Source organism: Oncorhynchus clarkii, unplaced genomic scaffold (genome assembly GCF_045791955.1).
Source record: "Oncorhynchus clarkii lewisi isolate Uvic-CL-2024 unplaced genomic scaffold, UVic_Ocla_1.0 unplaced_contig_14057_pilon_pilon, whole genome shotgun sequence".
Lineage (NCBI taxonomy): Eukaryota > Metazoa > Chordata > Actinopteri > Salmoniformes > Salmonidae > Oncorhynchus > Oncorhynchus clarkii.
The window spans coordinates 23,282-42,394 of record NW_027258910.1 but is presented as its reverse complement, the minus strand read 5'-3'; the positions used below and the strand labels follow the sequence as shown (position 1 = coordinate 42,394).

General features: G+C 42.1%; 1 protein-coding gene across 1 annotated transcript; it reads left to right on the top strand.

Moving 5' to 3' along the window:
• Positions 1–1,208: 1,208 nt before the first annotated feature.
• LOC139399182 (collagen alpha-1(VI) chain-like) lies at positions 1,209–3,513 on the top strand (the record flags this gene model as incomplete). Its single annotated transcript, XM_071144697.1, has 6 exons — positions 1,209–1,355; positions 1,441–1,547; positions 1,650–1,836; positions 2,030–2,201; positions 2,419–2,448; positions 2,616–3,513. Coding segments are annotated over 6 exons (1,251 nt in total), but the record flags the coding sequence as incomplete, so codon positions are not given.
• Between the last annotated feature and the right edge of the window lie 15,600 nt (positions 3,514–19,113).

Here is a 19,113-nt window from a genome sequence, read left to right as displayed (position 1 = left end):
GTGGAGTAACTCTGCAAGATCACGGTCATGTGGCCATTGATCATACACTTTCCACCTCCAGGCAGAAAATAATTGCTCAGTGTTTCCTCCCTCCTGTTCCCTTTCTGCTTCTGGCACCAGTTGTTTGTGGAGGTCATCTAAAAACAGAAGAAGGAGCTCAGTGTTGTAGGGACCAATATGGCATTTCTGCAGGACCGAACCAGAGAGATTGCAGGACACATTGTGATATTTGCTCCTCTCTGACCCGGGACATCAACGGTGGCCCTTTTCCCGATGACCTTTCTTCCCCACAGACGTGTTTTTCCCAGGTTAAACCCTGCCTCGTCTACATAAATGACGTTCATTTCTGGCATATAGTGTGCAAGCATTTATAAATAAGACAAGAAAGATCCCTCATTATGGTATTGGGTAAGCTTGTATGTAAAGAAAGTGTAAGCATTTTAGAAATGTGTTAATTGACTGAATATTCTGTGAAAACAACATGAATTGTGTTATTGGTATGGTCCACAACAGACAGATGTTGTGCTAATCGTGTTTAGAGTTTTGAAAATGTGACTACAGATTGGACAAAAGGATTTTAGTGATAGTAAAAAAAAAAAAAATATAAATGATGGGGCTGTGATTAAGATATGAATCAGGGTGGATCTTGATGTAATGTCTTTGTTTTTCTCTTGTAGCATGCTGTGGTAAGTTCCTGGACCATACAAAGTTTTAGCGCTTAACAGTTACACATGGCATTATTTTACATCCTTGCATGACCTTCAGTTTCAATTTTCAAGATTCAATTTCACTCTGTATGCCAGTGAGAGACTCTGAGAGGCACCAAATTACATCCACAGCATGTATTGTAAATAGTCACATAGATATAGAGATGTACGATCTTAATTTGAGACAGTTTGCTACAGCAAGGAAATAATCCTGCAGCAACAGGGAATGTGAATTATTATGTGGATTATAGTTAACTGGGATTTTTTTGTAGGAGTTGATACATTTTTCATTAGGGCAAATCAAGTCTGACATTCTAAAGTGTAAATTACAAACTTTAGAAGCCTTTTTAAGCCTCGAACACACTACAAGTTTGCATTTCCTGCCGTGCAGGACATTTTTCAGCAACAAAAGAGTGATCAAATGAAGATCCTTCATCTGTACTATTCATATGGTGTATGATGCTCAGAATATATCATGATATTATTATAATGACAATGTAACTGGCATTCACAGTGTGTGAGTGTGGTCCGGTGAAGCTACTCTTTGTACTGGACAGTTCAGAGAGTGTTGGGCTGCAGAACTTCACCCTGGAAAAAGAGTTTATAATTCGAATCATCAACAAGATTACCAAGTTCAGCAAAGACAAGGTGGGTGAACATTTGTCCTGACTTCCCTGGGTGAGAGAGGGGCCTTAACTAAATGTTGTTTCTCTGTGTGTGTTTCTGTTTGCAGAAGGAGCTAGGATCACGAGTGGGTGTAGTTCAGTACAGCCATGACGGCACCCAGGAGCTGGTATCTATGGAGGACCCCAAGATCACCACAGTAGCACAGCTCAAAAGGTCCGACCAGATAAGAGTCAAAAGTCCAAAGTACAGCAGTTACCTGATATCAGTTGACTGACTGACTGACTAACTGTTGTGTTTGATGTCCCATACTTGCAGCTCGGTGAGAAACATGCGCTGGATTGCCGGTGGTACGTACACGGGAGAGGCGCTGGATTTCGCCCGGCAGGCATTCGGCAGCTCCCAGCTGGACCGAAAGGTGGCCATAGTCTTGACAGACGGACAGTCGGACACCCGCCGGGACGCCAAACCGCTGTCCTCCCTCTGCTCTGTGCCCAATATAAGGGTGAGGGATGTCAATGGGACTGGGCAATGGGATGGGGGAGAGTGGGCTGAAGGACATGTATAGGTTGGGGGTGAAGAGATGATGTCAGGACCAAGGGTTCATTTCATTAGACATAAAGAGAACCATCTCTCTCTCCTCCAAGTCTGCCATTTTGTGGCAAAGCCTCAGTATGTCCTCCATCTTGGCTCCTCAGGTGGTGGGCATTGGCATAGGTGACATCTTCAGACGGGCGTCCTACGCCACCATGCTGGAGGAGATCACCTGTCTGGGCACAGCCTCACCTGGACTCTACCTGAAGATTACAGACCACGTGCAACTGCTGGAGGACTCCTTCTTCAACAACGTTACTGGCTATATCTGCCAAGGTAGACTGTGTACAGGCTAGCTCTAATTTACAATATCTGGAGGTAGCTACATCTGCTAAGGTAGTCTATGTACAGGCTAGCTCTAATTTACAATATCTGGAGCTAGCTACATCTGCCAAGGTAGTCTATGTACAGGCTAGCCCTAATTTACAATATCAGGAGCTAGCTACATGCTATGTTCCTATGCTCTCAACTAAGGTCTGGGTTGTGTTTACAGATAAGAAATGTCCTGATTACACCTGTCCAGGTAAGACTGCTCCTCTCCCTTGTTTTTATGGTCACAGTTTCCTATACATTACAATACGTATTTGTTTTAGCATTCAGCCTAGTACTGCAATTTAAAGATTTAGTGGAATGTATGTAAATGTATCTGAACCCCAACTGCTGTTCTAAAATAGTCTACTCTTCCTCCAGCCAACTTCCAGGAAGCTACAGACATAGTCTTCATGTTGGACGGCTCCTCCAGTGTGGGCCAGGCCAACTTCTACAGAGCCAGAGAGTTTGTTGAGAACATGGCCGCCAGACTGCTGTCACAGGACCGGGGAGGGCTGCTCCGCCTGTCCGTCATGCAGTACAGCGATGGGCAGCAGCAGAGAGTGGAGGTGCCCTTCACTGCTAGGGTTGAGGATGTGCTAACGGGGCTAGCAGCTACGCTCTACATGGACGGGGCCACCGACTTACCGGCTGCCCTGGCCTTCCTGACCTCCACCCTCCAGAGGGAGGGCCGCTCTGCTGTCCCCAGGAAAGTGGTGGTATTCACGGACGGCAGGTCTGTGGCCTCTGCCCGGGCTGCTATCCCCAGAGCCGCCGCCGCCGCTCTGGCAGAGAACACACAGCTGCTGGCCGTCACTGTGGGCGAGGGCTTTGACGAGGCGGGCGTGTGCCAGCTGGTGACGGGACAGGCGAACGGGTTTGATTACCACGTCGTGGATAGTCGTGTCCACCGAGTGGCGCTGTACAGTGACCTGGCCAGACGGGTGGTCATGCAGAGCCTGGCTAGAAAGCTCTCTAAAGCTCTCTGAAGCTCTCCACAGCTCTCCGAAGTTCTCTAAAGCTCTCTGAAGCTCTGTAAAGCTATCTCAAGCTCTCTGAAGTTCTCTAAAGCTCTCTGAAGCTCTCCAAAGTTCTCTAAAGCTCTCCGAAGCTCTCTAAAGCTCTCTGAAGCTATCTCAAGCTCTCTGAAGTTCTCTAAAGTTCTCTAAAGCTATGTAAAGCTCTCTAAAGCTTTCTGAAGCTCTGTAAAGCTTTCTGAAGTTCTCTAAAGCTCTCTGATGCTCTCCAAAGTTCTCTAAAGCTATGTAAAGCTCTCTAAAGCTTTCTGAAGCTCTGTAAAGCCCTCTGAAGCTCTCTAAGGCTCTCTGAAGCTCTCTGAAGCTCTGTAAAGCTCTCTGGAGCCCTCTAACGCTCTTAAAGACCTCCCTACTACTGAACTGTCTATGAATTGTCCTGTTGTGCCATGTATTAGGCCATTAAGAAATTAGATAGATATGGCGCACATTTTATACTTTTGTGTTTTCCTTATGCCTTTGAGGGCCTCCTGCTTTTCATGTGAAATAAAATGAATATGTTTGTCATAAGAAGCACTTGGGTAGATGAATAAACGTTACGCTGTAAGTTTGGTGATAAGATGAACAGTTTTCTTTTGCTCAAATTTTCTGGAGGTCTTGACAAATAAAATATTGGACAAACTAACTAGCTAATTGTGAATAGATTACAATCTATTATTTTCAAATATATGCAGGGCCATTTAGTTAAAGAATTACCCAGACATGCCAATAAAATGCACTAGAGGACAGTGTTGGAGTGTTGAGAAAAGAGGGCTGAGTAGAGGAGCTCTAACACACACTTGGAAAATACTGCTATTCTGTTCTACATAGTGATTAGTGATAGTTTGCAACGTTCGTTATAAGGATCGGACCAAGGCGCAGCGTGAATAGAGTTCCACATATATGTAATCAACTGAAACTCACCGAAACAAAACAACAAATAACCAACCGAACCGCTACTAGTGTGCACACAGGCACCTAATTGTAGACAAGATCCCACAAACACCAAAGGGAAATGGCTACCTAAATATGATCCTCAATCAGAGACAATGATAAACAGCTGCCGCTGATTGGGAACCATATCAGGCCACCATAGACATACAAATCACCTAGACCTACAAAAACCCTAGACATACAAAAACTAGCGTACCCTCCCTAGTCACACCCTGACCTAACCAAAATATAAAGAAAACAGAGATATCTCAGGTCAGGGCAGGACATAGTTGTTGTAGAAGGACCTTTTACAGATCGGTCCAAAAAGACACTAGGCTTCCCCTTGTACTCCGTACTTATCTGAGGGTGTTGGGCTACTGGCCTCTGGATGTACCCAACTTCAGCACCATGGACAGAGTTAGAAATTCAGCTGTTTGAAATCCCAGATGCCAATCAGTGTACTCATTCATTCCCTTATGAAATAGCATGTATTTAGTATATCTGGCTCCAACTGTACTCTGAGAATAATAAGAAGCAGGGATCATGAAAACGTTTTATTTTATATAGCTATGTTTTGTTACTGTGAAAATGAATCTGTAATGAAAAAAGGGATAATGATCTCAGTGACTGTAATGATCAGTGGGTTCCTCTATCTCAGAAAGCCACTTCTGAATCTCACTGCTCTTCTTCTCTGTCTCCTCACTGCTCTTGTTCCTCAGCTCCTCACTGCTCTTCTTCTCTGTCTCCTCACTGCTCTTGTTCCTCAGCTCCTCACTGCCACTGCCTAGCTCCTCACTGCCTGCTGAGAAGCGATTGACTCTCTTGGCTGTGGTCTCCAGAGAGATCACCTGTATCCTCTTCATGTCATTCCTGCAGCGCAGCTCCTTCAGCTTCCTGTAGTAGACCCTGCAGCTGAAGCCCTCCATAAAGCCCAGGGTGATGTGTGTCTGCAGAGAGGACAGGCTGGGGTAGTACCACAAGCAGCTGGCACACTTATACAGCAGTTCCCCATTGAACTTCTCCAGGGCAGAGGAGGCTCTGAGGAAGCAGAAGTCCAGGCGGTCTGTGTACGACGGCTCCTTGGGCTCCACTGACCTACTGCCTCCCTTCCTCGCCGTGTGTCTGTAGGAGATGTCTGCTGGTCTTCAGGGGAGGGCAGAGAGTGTGAGGTGTTTTGGAGCCAAGTATACTAGGGGGTTCTGCTGCTCTTAATGCCTGAGCATGAAAAGGACTCCACTGGGTACCTGGTGTTAGAGAAAGAATAGGGTCCTGCTGTCACGCTATGGCAATTCTGATTCATATTTACTGTAAATCAAATGGGATGTAAATAAATATGTCATGATAGTGCTACGTTTGCCAAAAATACTTCAGAGCGCTTACCCGTTCTCTTCCTTAGCCTTTCAGTGACAAAAGGTTCTCTTAAGAAAACTTGTGAGGACTTCATTTTTTACAATAAATGGATCATGGAACCATGGTATAGAACCTAGCTAAGAAAATGGGTCAAGTGGTTTTACAAATGTTCTAGAATGGATTGGAATTCCAAATTCCAAAAGCAATGATGTCATAATGATCTCTTTGTGTATGAAGATGAAGTTCAATTCATTCATGGTTCTGGAGATTAGTAATAATAATATAAAATGTTTTTAACTGTTATAGTGCTAATCATTACATAAATACATCTCAAAGCGATGCAAAGCAACAACAACAAAAAACAACCAATTTAAAAACAATCAACATCATTAATCATCAAGAGACTGAAGAATTATTAAAATGCTTTAGTTTAATTTATTAGGATCCTGCTACTGCACATGTAGCAGCTATTTTTCCTGGTGTCCACATAAAACGTACAAATACATTACAAAGTACACAACAGAAATAGACAAGAACAACATAATAAATTCCTTTATATTCAAAATATTTGTTTACAAATAAAATAAGAGTTTTATATAGGAAAGACACCAAGAGACAACAAAAATACTATCTACACACTATTTATATATCCATATTCATTCTTATACAGTATAGTTAAATTACAATATCTCTTTAGAAAGAGGAGAGGCACTTTGATGCCAGATGTTTTCTGTATCTGTTTTTTAAAGCTGAACTTGCTTTTTGCCTGAGTAACCTCTGGTGGCAGAGCATTTCACCATGACATGGCTCTATACAAGCCTTTTGCTACACCCGCAATAACATCTGCTAAGTATGTGTATGTGACCATACAATTTGATTTGATACATAACTGAGCGATGCATTAAATCTGTTTTTCGTTTGGATACTGTGAAGATACACCATAAAGGCATGTAGTATGGTGGGGTTTGTAAGTCTGTTTGAAGTATATGAAAAAATATTATACAAACATAAATGTTTCGTTAGAAGACTAGAAGAGAAGTAGTCCATTTCTCCTCAACCCTTAACCATGAAACACTATCATGGTATCCATCTGCAGAGTGGAATTCTATAATGGTATCCATCTGCAGAGTGGAATTCTATTATGCTATCCATCTGCAGAGTGGAATTCTATTATGGTATCCATCTGCAAAGTGGTATTGTATAATGGTATCCATCTGCATAGTGGTATTCTATCATAGGATCCATCTGCAGAGTGGTATTCTATCATGATACCCATCTGCATAGTGGTATTCTATCATCAAACACATCTGCATAGTGGTATTCTATCATGATACCCATCTGCATAGTGGTATTCTTGGATCACAAACCTATAAATAGGCAGCCAAGACACATCAGAAACACATTTGGCAAGATGACATTTTAGGACAGAAAATCAACCCTGTAATATCCTTTTCTGACATGAAATTGTAGTGTTGTGTAATCACACAAAAGGATATATCCCGTTATCTAACCCAGAAACACAGAACAGAACATCAAATCAATTGTTGTTGATGTAACACTGACAGCTTGGTTCACTTTCCAAGATTATTCAGGTTAAAATAGGACAGCCTGTTCACAACCCTATTGGTTTGGTGTGGGGGTTGTTTCAGACCCTAATCCACAGTCTAGAGTAAAGATTATGGCTGTAGGCAGGAATCATGTACTGGTGACATCCTTAAGAAGCAGTGGGCTGAGATGTCATTTATTTAATCGCCCTCTGGCTCCACCCATATGTAGGATGACAGAGCGTTTTGTGTTAGAGGGACTGTCACACATTGTGACTCTTGTGAAGAAGAACAGAAACAGCCCAGCATGGCAGCCTTTGTCTCGGTGAGTTCCTCTCTTCCAGGCATTTACACAACTTTGTTGACTCTCAATGCTTTGATACAAGCATTGTTTGTGAGTTGATCATTTGGGAGTGTGGTAGCAGATTGTTGAATTGTGCTAGGTAAAGAATGCATACTTTGTTTTATCGTTTCCATGGTAAATTTAAGGAATGTCTGATAGAAGATGGGAATCATTTAGGGCTAGTCTTATAATTTAGGGAAGTCTTTCTCTTTCCAGAGACAACATATTACTGTAGGCTACTGTAACAGTTTCTGAATGTATCATGCTTATCCTTGCTTAATTTACATGTGACACAAATACTATTCATAGAACCAAAACATATAGTTATTATAAAAACATAAGTTATTGCCGCTACTATTTTTATAAACTAAGCAGAGAAAGAGTGAAACACTGTTCTCCATATAAATGTCATAAGAAAATTTGTGGGCAACATAATGTGATGATAGCCTTTAATCCAGTGTGCGACATACAATAGATTCAATTTATTTACTATGTTGTCCCACCTAGCTATCTTAAGATGAATGTACTATCTGTAAGTCACTCTGGATGACAGAGTCTGCTAAATTATTAACTTGTAAAATAAATAAATAGTTCTGGTTTAGAAGTGGGGCTATGATGCGCTTGATGCTCTCCAGACTCTAGAGAGCTGTCCTGATATCCTATTGGTGGAGGGAAGTAATTGACAGTGGGCTAGGGCCAACATGTGTGTTATCACATCTGAATTTAGCCTTGTGTTCTTTATGGAGAGAGGCCTCTAGGGTCTTGGTTTACTTTTAACCAGGTCTGCATGACTTTCATTATTACAGGGAGTAGCGTGGCCTGGTTTGAATGATTTGTTTATCATCCTTACTCACTTACTTTCCTCAACTTCCTTCTTTGAATCTCTTTGGGAATTGTCTCAGCATGTCTGTAACGTTGAATAGCTAACTCCTATGGCAGTGTCTTTTACATTGACCTCTGCCCTTATTTTACCTCTCTCTCAGTTGGCCACGTGTCACCACTGCAGCATATCTTCCAGACATGGCCTTGTCTACAGGGAGTCCATGGCAGCTCTATCCAGGAACGTCATGGCTCCCAGTTACACCAGGAGGCATAGTTCACAGGCTAGAACCCTGCCACTGCGAGCTAGGGGAAGACTCATCACCCAAAGGCCTGTCGGAGAGGCCAAGAATCGGCCTAGAGCTCCAAGGTAAACATCTTACTCTATTACCTAGTAATATACAGATGTTTGGAGTTAATGGCGCATATTTTGAATTGTTGAATGTAATAGAACTCATTTACAGTGTATCTTTAATATCACCATTTTTTTGTCCGCCATTAAAATGGCATCAAACCTTTAAACTCTCTCTTCACAGGCCCAATCCTCCAGAGTTCATTGCCATATCTTCCTCCAAGCTGGCCGGTGTGAAACATTTTGTATTTGTCCACCTAAGGAAGCTCTTTTCATTGGGTGACACCCAGAGGCGCAGAAAGAGTGGCCTGAAACTTTTCTCCTGAAGTATTGCAAATGTAATTTGATGGTAAACATCAATGGGCTTGATGATCCACAAGGTGGCGCTCCAGTAATTCAGTAGGAAGAATCAGTGACAGAGGAGTCAGCAGGAAGATGCTCACTTGTCAAGGCTAAGACATGCAGGTACTCAGACCTCCCTCACCTGAGAGATTGAAGAATGGTGACTGCAGGCCTATACCTTTGGCAGGAGTCTCTATGGCGACCAGTAGCCATGTGGATGAGATGGTTCTGGGTGGAATGCAAGGCAATATTTTTGCAACACTTTTGAGCTTTCTACATATTTATTGTTCTGAGGTATGATGTGCAAAATCAGACATACTATTTAATTTAGTCACATGGTACAACACTTGTATCAGTATCAAATTTTAATGTGATTAGGTTTTTGAAATATAATTGAAAGTCTGTAGAGTCATATGATATTGTTGCCTCCAGCTCAGGCCAAGAAGGAGCCATTGCATATCCTGTTTAACAGTAAGTTGTATTGGATCAAATGTGAGCTTAATGACTGTATTATTATTGTTGTCAAATGTTTAATGCAATGTTATAAACATGTACAGCAGTATAATATACTCGCTTGTTTAGAAATAATACACAGAAACTAATCTAATAAAGGCTTAAATGCTATTTGGGTAAAAATACGTTTTTAAATGTTTCACGTTTTGTTTCAAATTATTACTGAATCTATTCAGACAGGAGGGGGAGCCATAGGATAGACGCTAAAACATTGATTTGGCTCAACCAAAATCATAAAATCAAATCAAATCAAATGACATTTGTCACACACAACGAATACAACAGTGAAATGCTTACTTATAAGCCCTTAACCAAAAATGCAGTTCTAACAAAAATAAGTCTTAAGTAAGTATTTACTAAATAGTAAAACAAAATTAAATAGAAAGATATCAAATAATTAAAGAGCAATAATAAAATAACAGTAACGAGGCTATATACAGGGGGTACTGGTACAGAGTCAATGTGCGGGGACACAGGTTAGTCGAGGTAATTGAGGTAATATGTACATGTAGGTAGAGGTAAAGTGATAATAAATAGAGGGTAGCAGCAGTGTAAAAATAGGCGGGTCAATGCAAATAGTCCAGGTAGCCATTTGATTAGCTGTTCAGGAGTCTTATGGCTTGGGGGTAGAAGCTGTTAAGAAGCATTTTATACCTAGGCTTGGTGCTCTGGTACCGCTTGCCGTGCGGTAGCAGAGAGAACAGTCTATGACTAGGGTGGCTGGACTTTTTGGCAATTCTTAGGGCCCTTCCTCTGACACCACCTGGTATAGAGGTCCTGGAAAGAAGGAAGCTTGGCCTCAGTGATGTACTGGCCGTACGCATTACCCTCTGTAGTGCCTTGCAGTCGGAGGCCGAGCAGTTGCCATACAACCAGTGCTCTCGATGATGCAGATGTAGAACTTTTTGAGGATCTGAAGACCCATGGAAAATCTTTTCAGTCTCTCGAGGGAATAGGAGTTGTTGTGCCCTCTTCACCACTGTCTTGGTGTGTTTAGACCATTATAGTTTTTTGGTGATGTAGACACCAAGGAACTTGAAGCTCCCAACCTGCTCCACTACAGTCCTCCTTTTCCTGTAGTCCACAATCATCTCCTTAGTCTTGGTTACGTTGAGGGAGAGGTTGTTATCCTGGCACCACTCTGCCCAGTCTCTGACCTCCTCCCTATAGGCTGTCTCATATAGGCTGTTAACATACATGTTAAACCAGGGATGGTCCTCTGAGCCATGGCTGGCAGTTTTTCTTCTTTTACTTGTCCAATATCTTTTTTTTTACATGTTCAGAAATTACATTTAAAATGATGTATTTTTCCTAAAATGTTAAATAATTGTTTTAACTAGGGTCAACAGGTGGCTGAAATATACATTTTGATCCAACTAAGGTCACCTTTGATGTTCAGAGAGCTAGCAGGTATTAAGTCACCTCCAACCCCTAGTGAGCGTTTCTAATGCCACAGCATCACTTCCAGTAACAGGCTATAGAAATAACCTGAGACCAAATTAAGGGGATTACAATGTTTAGACTCTGCACCTTTGGTCCCTAGAGGGTTGCCCTCCAGCAGTCTTATTAATCACACACACACACACACTTGTATTGCCATCCTGATTGATCATTGGGAATGCATGCGGCAGCGGACATCTACGTCTGAAGTTCCGTATCAGTGGTTAATGTAATGACATTCTTTTTCCTTATCTGGTGCAATGGCATGGAACCCTATATCACAATATCTAAACTACTCTGTTTACAATGTCCACGAGAGGAAGATGATGATGAGGACTACGACGATGATGAGGATGATGACGACAATGATGATGGCGATGATGATGGGGATGACGACAATGATGATGACGATGATGGGTATGACGATGATGATGACGATGGTGATGATGATGAGGGCTACGACAATGATGAGGATGATGACGACAATGATGATGGCGATGATGATGAGGATGGTGATGATGATGATGAGGACTATGACAATGAGGATGGCGATGATGATGATGATGATGGTGATGATGATGATCAAAAGTAAACATGCATGTCTTTTCATGGGACTAAAAATGCTCAGATTACTTTTATATGTAGGCCTATTTTATGCACTTACCTTTTAACTTTCTTAGAACAGCTGTGTTTACTCTGAGGTGACACAGCAATTGATTGTTTATTTGTAAGCCACTATGAGCAGATATTTCATAACAGAGTTTAAAAAAATTAAAAAATAAAATCAAACTTAAACCTTGGGAACAATAATGATCTTGAAATATTGAGGTAATCTGTCAGAATTATGCTGCCAACACAAACATCAGGGGGCAAACTCTACATGAATATGAATCAGTTAATCTCTAATAAGCTCCTTACAGGCACCACATACATGTAGTTACTGATGACAGATTCCCACCATACGCACCTTGTTAGAGTGGCTTTAGGATGCATACTTACATTAAATTCAACGTTAATCTTGGAAAATCCAATCAAATTAAAGTTTATTTGTCACGTGCGCCGAATACAACAGGTGAAATGCTTACTTACAGGCTCTAACCAATAGTGCAAAAAAGGTATTAGGTGAACAATAGGTAGGTAAAGATATAAAACAACAGTAAAAAATACAGGCTATATACAGTAGCGAGGCTAAAAATGTAGCGAGGCTACATAAAGACACCGGTTAGTCAGGCTGATTGAGGTGGTATGTACATGTAGATATGGTTAAAGTGACATTACTTGTAATGTATATAAGAAAACCAATATGAGTTCACTATTTTGCTTACCTTCAGATAAACTCATGGGCCAGAAGGGTTGACAGTAAAACCAGAGATAGGCTACATAGCTAAATCAATAGACTTGGCATGGCTTTGGTAAAACAATGCTTTTGACCAAACAAGAAGACCATTTGTGGTTATTTGCTGGCAGAATTCTATTAATCTGTTGAAAGTTCACAGATACAGCATCATACCTTTGGCGCAAAGTTTGGCCAGACAATCAACACAGCATCCTTGCTCTTTCACCAGCCCCTCCGGAATAGGCGTGTCGTACACGCCCATTTGTTTTTTCTACTCTTATCATTGGTCAAAGGAAACCGGCTGCTTGGATATGAAAGGAGAACATAAACTGTCAATCAAAATAGGGCGGGTTATGCTCTGTATGTAAAAATCGCTACGTTAGGTTAGTGAAAATGCCAGTCAGTCGAGTTAGTGTCGGTGACACGTCAAAAAAGGTTATTTCGGTATTCGATATTCAAATTCTCCCAGAGGATAGGGGACAGAAATTTGGACAAATGGAAGAAGAGGCCAGTGAACAGATGCGACCCCTCTTGACATCCGTAAGTAACAAGTCGTGGTCACGTTTTTTGTTTTGTTCACCTTTTTTAAAGTTTCTGGAAATTACTTGTTAGCTTGGTGGCTAGCGGTTCATTTGAGGGCGCATTTCTCAAGAGAAAGGAATGGGTACGAAATGGGGGTGGGGGTTCATTTATGCTTTGCTACCAAGGCATATCGAGATGGAAGTGACAATAAACATGTAGTTAGCGAACTTACAATAGGAAACAACTTCATTGCTGTTACTTAATACGTGGTATAAACGTGAGACATAGGTATGCACATATGTTTTCCTTTGTAATTGTTGTTGGGTACCATGTGTGTGCCAGGAAGTAGCCTATATGTCGTCGGCCTCTCTAGCGATGATTCAGAGGGTGTTGAAACTGAGAGGAAAACCTTTTATTGTTAAGAGGACATGTGCGCCCGCCCGGGGTGGTCAGAGGGTATCACCTCGTGGACTCTCAATGTCTCATGTCTCCCCCTCTCTACCGTAGCTACAGGACGTTTACTGTAGCTAAAACTTCTTATGGGACATTTCGATGTTTAAATCCACCGTTTCATCACTATTGGATCCCTGACCTCAAATTATTTTATTGAAGATACTGAGTACTCTTGAAAGGCAGTTTACCATTGTGTCACACGGGGTATTTCCCTGTTCTCCTGACATTCGAGTTCGGCAGTGTCATATTCATTAATCGTTTTTGCAACAGAAAACGTTTTGCTAGTGTAATAAGACCCTGACGATTGTGCAGTTGGGAGAGATGGTAGTCCATATCCGGGCCAGAACTTTGTTGAGCTGACTGGATCACATATGCGAGCCTCAAATGGATCATTGTCTGTGCCCTTCTTTTCTGTCCTCTCGAAATTAAGGCTCAATATTTCCCAAACTCTGTCATGAGTCTGTCTGTCTGTGTGTGGTCATGACGTTAACCTACCAAATACTATCTAGATTTACAGTTTTCTAACAGGGAACTAGCCTATTCCTTTAAGTCCTCTCGCTCAGCCTGTGTATGTTTATTGCTTGGCTGTATCCCAAACTGATGTTAACATTCATAAAGCCTCATAGAACAACACATATAACATCTCCTTAACCTGTGCTTGCAACAGACCCTTCAGCGTTTATCCACAAACCCTCCAAAAACGCCATTAAATTCCCTTATAGGCTTTGTTGAACAAACCAATGGCAGAGTTAGTGCCCACAGAAAGATGCAATTACCATTTTTCTAAGTACAGCCACACATGGGCTCTTTTTTTGGGCTATAGCCCACCTGGTAACATAACCCCACTTGTACTAAGTAAGCCTAGGCCTAGATTATAGGGTCTGATGCAGAACAGGACCAGACTTGTTATAGACCTACAAATAGTCAACACTTGAGTAAAAAATACATAACATGTTTTATTTTCACATACAAGGTGCAATTGCAGTGAATTGTGTTATCAGGGTCAGCCATAGTAGTATGGCACCCCTGGAGCAAATGTAGGTTAAGTGCCTTGCACAAGGGCACGTCCGACAGATTTTTCATCTTGTTGGCTCGGGTATTCGAACTAGCGAGCTTTTCGGTTGTGGGACCAACGCTCCAAATGCTAGGCTAGCTGAGTGGGTGTGGTGGGAAATTATAATTCCATTTCCAACACTTTGCCATGTGAATGACGCAGCACCTTTCTTAGAGCATATATTCACCTGGTTTGAATATAGGATGCTATTGGTACAGTAGGCTGTTGTATGGGTGGCAGGTAGCCTAGTGGTTAGAGCGTTGGGCTAGTAACCGAAAGGTTGCTAGATTGAATTCCCAATAAAAATCTGTCGTTCTGCCCCTGCACAAGGCAGTTAACCCACTGTTCCTAGGCCGTCATTGTAAATAAGAATTTGTTCTTAATAACCTTTTATGGCTGCTGTCCCTGTACAGGGATCAACATCAGCGGAAATTTCAGAGTGACAACTAATAGTACTCGATACAACTAAAACTTTAATTAAAACACACATGCAGGGTACTCAATTAAATTGAATCTAGCCAACATGTCAGATTTTTAAAATGCTTTTCGGCAAAAGCATGAGAAGCTATTATCTGATAGCATGCAACCCCCGAAATACCCAAAGGGGACGTAAACAAAATAATTAGCGTAGCCGGCGCTGACTTTCCTAGTTAAATAAAACAAATTGCAGACATAGATAGTAAAACAATGCTGTAGAGTACAGATAGTTGGTGAATACGTATAGAAATCCACTGTGTTCTGCCTTCATGGTGATGCTTTCTGATTATGTTTGTGGGATTCTTCCTTGCTGTGTAGACTCTGGAGCGTCAAATCTTTCTTATTGCGTGTGGACCCTGACCTCTAAACAAATCAAATCAAATCAAATTTTATTTGTCACATACACATGGTTAGCAGATGTTAATGCGAGTGTAGCGAAATGCTTGTGCTTCTAGTTCCGACAATGCAGTAATAACCAACAAGTAATCTAACTAACAGTTCCAAAACTACTGTCTTGTACACAGTGCGAGGGGATAAAGAATATGTACATAAGGATATATGAATGAGTGATGGTACAGAGCAGCATAGGCAGATACAGTAGATTGTATCGAGTACAGTATATACATATGAGATGAGTATGTAAACAAAGTGGCATAGTTAAAGTGGCTAGTGATACATGTATTACATACACAACAAAGCACAATAACATGACAGCGTGTAGGGCATGTTATGTAGTATCACTATGATGGTCTTTAAAGTTTGAAGTGCTCAATGCTGTCACGTGTAAGACAAGGTTCCATTACAGACACTGTCTGGACTAGACATTGAATTATCAGACTAACTCTGTGAGATTTGAAGTAATCTCCATCTCTTGACATTGTTCATATGCTGACTAGTTACTAGCTAATTACCAGGCACAAGGCTGCTTTATTGTAGTGGGCATAATCTGTGAATGCTAATCCTATACTACAAAATTGACCCTTTACACCTCTGTTTTGGGTCAAATGTGTTGACGTAAATGGTTGGGTAAGTGGGCACATGTCTAGCCCTTTCTAAAGGGAGCTTTGACACCAGGAAGCATCATTGTGTCTGTCTGGAGACTGCAGCTCTGGTGCTGGCAGGGCTGAGCAGACAAAGGCAGGGGTAAAGCCGGCTGACTGACACAGGCACACACTGGGAACGTCAGAACTCACTCCCACACACTGGGGACTGGTAGACAGTCATGAGCTCAGCAGGTTGAGGCCTACTGCAGTCTGGTACCCTGGGCTCTGGGACTGGGACCTCCCCTTGCAGCTTGTGGCTGCTAACAGGACAATAGCAAGGACCTCCCCCCTCCTGGTTCAGCTACACTCCTGACTGCACTGGAGCTGCTATATTCGTCACCATGAGAGAGCGAGAACAGCGAGCCAGAAGCCTACCATTTGTGGATAAACTGTCATAATATTGAGCGTGTAGCCTGTCACAGACAAGTCATATTAGGGGTCAAGTCCTCTGTACTGAAAATGTATGCCATGAACCATTTGATAAGCATTTGTGTTCTTAGTCCACACTTCCATGTCAAGGAGCTAGCGAAATGTGAATGAGTTCTTAGTCCTGTCTGGAAATGGAATGATCATGACATCACCTGTTCTCCATTTGAACACTGTTTTCCAAGCCTTCCAAGTTCCAACCCCTTCTGTGAGGACAGCCAGGGGTTCATGAACTTTGACTTCTTGTCCAGTCTTTTTTTTCTGCCTGACAGCTTTCAGGAAGGACACTAGAGCAGGGCTCTCCAACCTTGTTCTTGGAGAGCTACCCTCCTGTAGGTTTTTGCTCCAACCCTGTTCCTGGAGGGCTACCCTCCTGTAGGTTTTTGCTCCAACCCTGTTCCTGGAGGGTTACCCTCCTGTAGGTTTTTGCTCCAACCTTGTTCCTGGAGAGCTACTCTCCTGTAGGTTTTTGCTCCAACCCCAGTTGTAACTAACCTGATTCCTCTTATCAACCAGCTAATTATTAGAATCTCAGGTACGCTAGATTAGGGTTGGAGAGCCCTGCTTCAGAGAACCTAACTGGGACAAATCAAAACCAAACGTTAGTCTACTAAAAGGTCATTTATGTAAAAAAATATATATATAAAAAATAAAAAGCTTTTTCAGAAAAGTGAATGCACAGAATGATTTCTACAATTACATCTATCTTATCAGATGTAAATTGGCTCTAATGGAATTTCTCTGACTCACACAGACATGCCTCATTCAGGATGTTGCTATGATCGGAGGCCCCTTGACCTGTTATTACACTGTAGTAGAGGGCTGAAGGGGACATGTTTGTCTTTTCAAGGTCTATTGAGTTACGCCTGGTGTATTAAGGTTAGGCTATGTTTCCCACGGTGGAGGCTGATCTCCATCTGTCTCATTTGGTTTTTCATCTGACTGTTTTCACTTCCCTGTTGAGTACAGTGAGTCATGCAAATTAGTCTTACTGACTTCCCTCTCTCGCAGACGGCATACAAACACTTAGAACAGAGTGGGAGATAGGTAGCAATTGTATGGTTTTCTGTACGACTCATCAGTAAGTTACCGAACCTGCTAGAAGGTGATTCACAGTATTTCTATTTTAATCCCTTTTTTTTGATGCGTTGGCAGTGTTTAGACAGGCAGCTAATTCTGACCTTTTTTTTCCTACTAATTGGTCTTTTGACTAATCAGATCAGCTCTGAAAACGTGAAAAGATCTGTGATCGGTCAAAAGACCAATTCGTTAATAAAATATCAGAATTGGGCTGCCTGTGTGAACGCAGCCATATTCACCCATGGTGATATTTTTTGCTCCTTTCAAAACACCAAAAAGAGCTGTTTCTGACTTCTTTTTTTCTGCATCGTGTTGAACATCTCCCTCACACGTACTGTGTGTCTGCCGGTCGGTATGACCGTCCCTGCTATCAGGAACTGAATAATTAAGCTATTGAGACTGGACCCTGAGGAACTCCATCCCCCTCCCCTCTCTCTTGCGCTTTCTCTCCCTTTGACTTCCAAATCCCCCCTCTTTTCATTTACCTCTTTTTAATGGCCAACCCCCACCTTTATCTCTCCCTCTTTCTGGTGTGCCAGACCGACAGCGATTGGTTGACGGGGGACATTAGTAAATCATAGAGTGGATTGGTTGCTGAGCGAGCAGCCGGTTAATAGTGTGCATCGGTCTGTCCCCTTTTTTCCGTGCACCTCTCACTCTTTCTCCTCTTCTTCTTCGCACTTGTGGGATGGTCTTTGGGAGATACATGGCTATCTGGAGATGCATAGATTCTGAAACGCACTGTGGAAGCTTAACCTAGGATACCCCTCCAGTAAGAACAGAAGTTACCCTGCCTGCAGTGATTCTTCCCAGTTATGGAGAAGGGGGAAGGAGAGCATGTGCTGCAGACGGTAAGTCTGTTTACATCTGTGAGGAGAGATGAAGAGCAATCGGGGGAGACAGGAAGTAAGAGGAGAAGATAAACAGAGGTGGGTGGCAGTAGTGTGAAATGGAAAATAGTTTCTATTCAGCGTTTGGTAGGTTATGCTACATCCTTGAGTCTGTTTCACAGCTGTTAAAATGTTTCACTACCTTCTTTAAATGTCACATTTTATACTCTGTGTGTCCTCACAAGGATAGTAAAACAAGGACATTTTGTCAGTCCCTATGAGGAAAAATGCTAATTTAGGGTTAGGCATAGTGTTAAAGGTTAGTTAGGCATAGATTTAGGACAAAAATGATTTTAGATGGGAATCAATTATTTGGTCCCCACAAGGATAGCAATACCAAACTGTGTGTGGCATCAATGTATTACTTTATAGGTCTAGATTGCAATCTACAAGTAGCCAGGAGTTTAGTGGGTTCATGTTGTGTTTGTATCCATTTCTTTTCAGCTGGTTGTCCTAAAATGGAACAGGGGATTGAGTGAGAACAAGAGAAGCAGTTTGAGGAACTTGGTTGGTTTACTGACTAGTGTGATACACCACTTGTTTCACTGTGAATGGTTCAATGTGAGAGTTTGAGGATATTACAGTAGAGATGACAGGTTGTGTGTTTGCTCGAAATTTGTTCATATTCTGATATCTCAGATGGCTTGGTGGTGATGGTGTTTTACTTTGCATGCCTGTATATCATTATCCTGATCAAAACTAGGTTAAGTGGCGGGTTCACAGAATGTTCAGAAAACGTTCAGATTAGGCATCAGGAGACTGTCATCAGAAAATGGAAGGGATAATGGAAGGGATAAGGACACCTAGTCAGTTGCACAACTGAATGCATTCAACCGAAATGTGTCTTCAGCATTTATCAGAGAGGTGAGGGGGGGCTGCCTTAATCAACGCCCATGTCATCAGCGCCCAGGGAGCAGTTGTTGGTTAATTGCCTTGCTCAAGGGCAAAA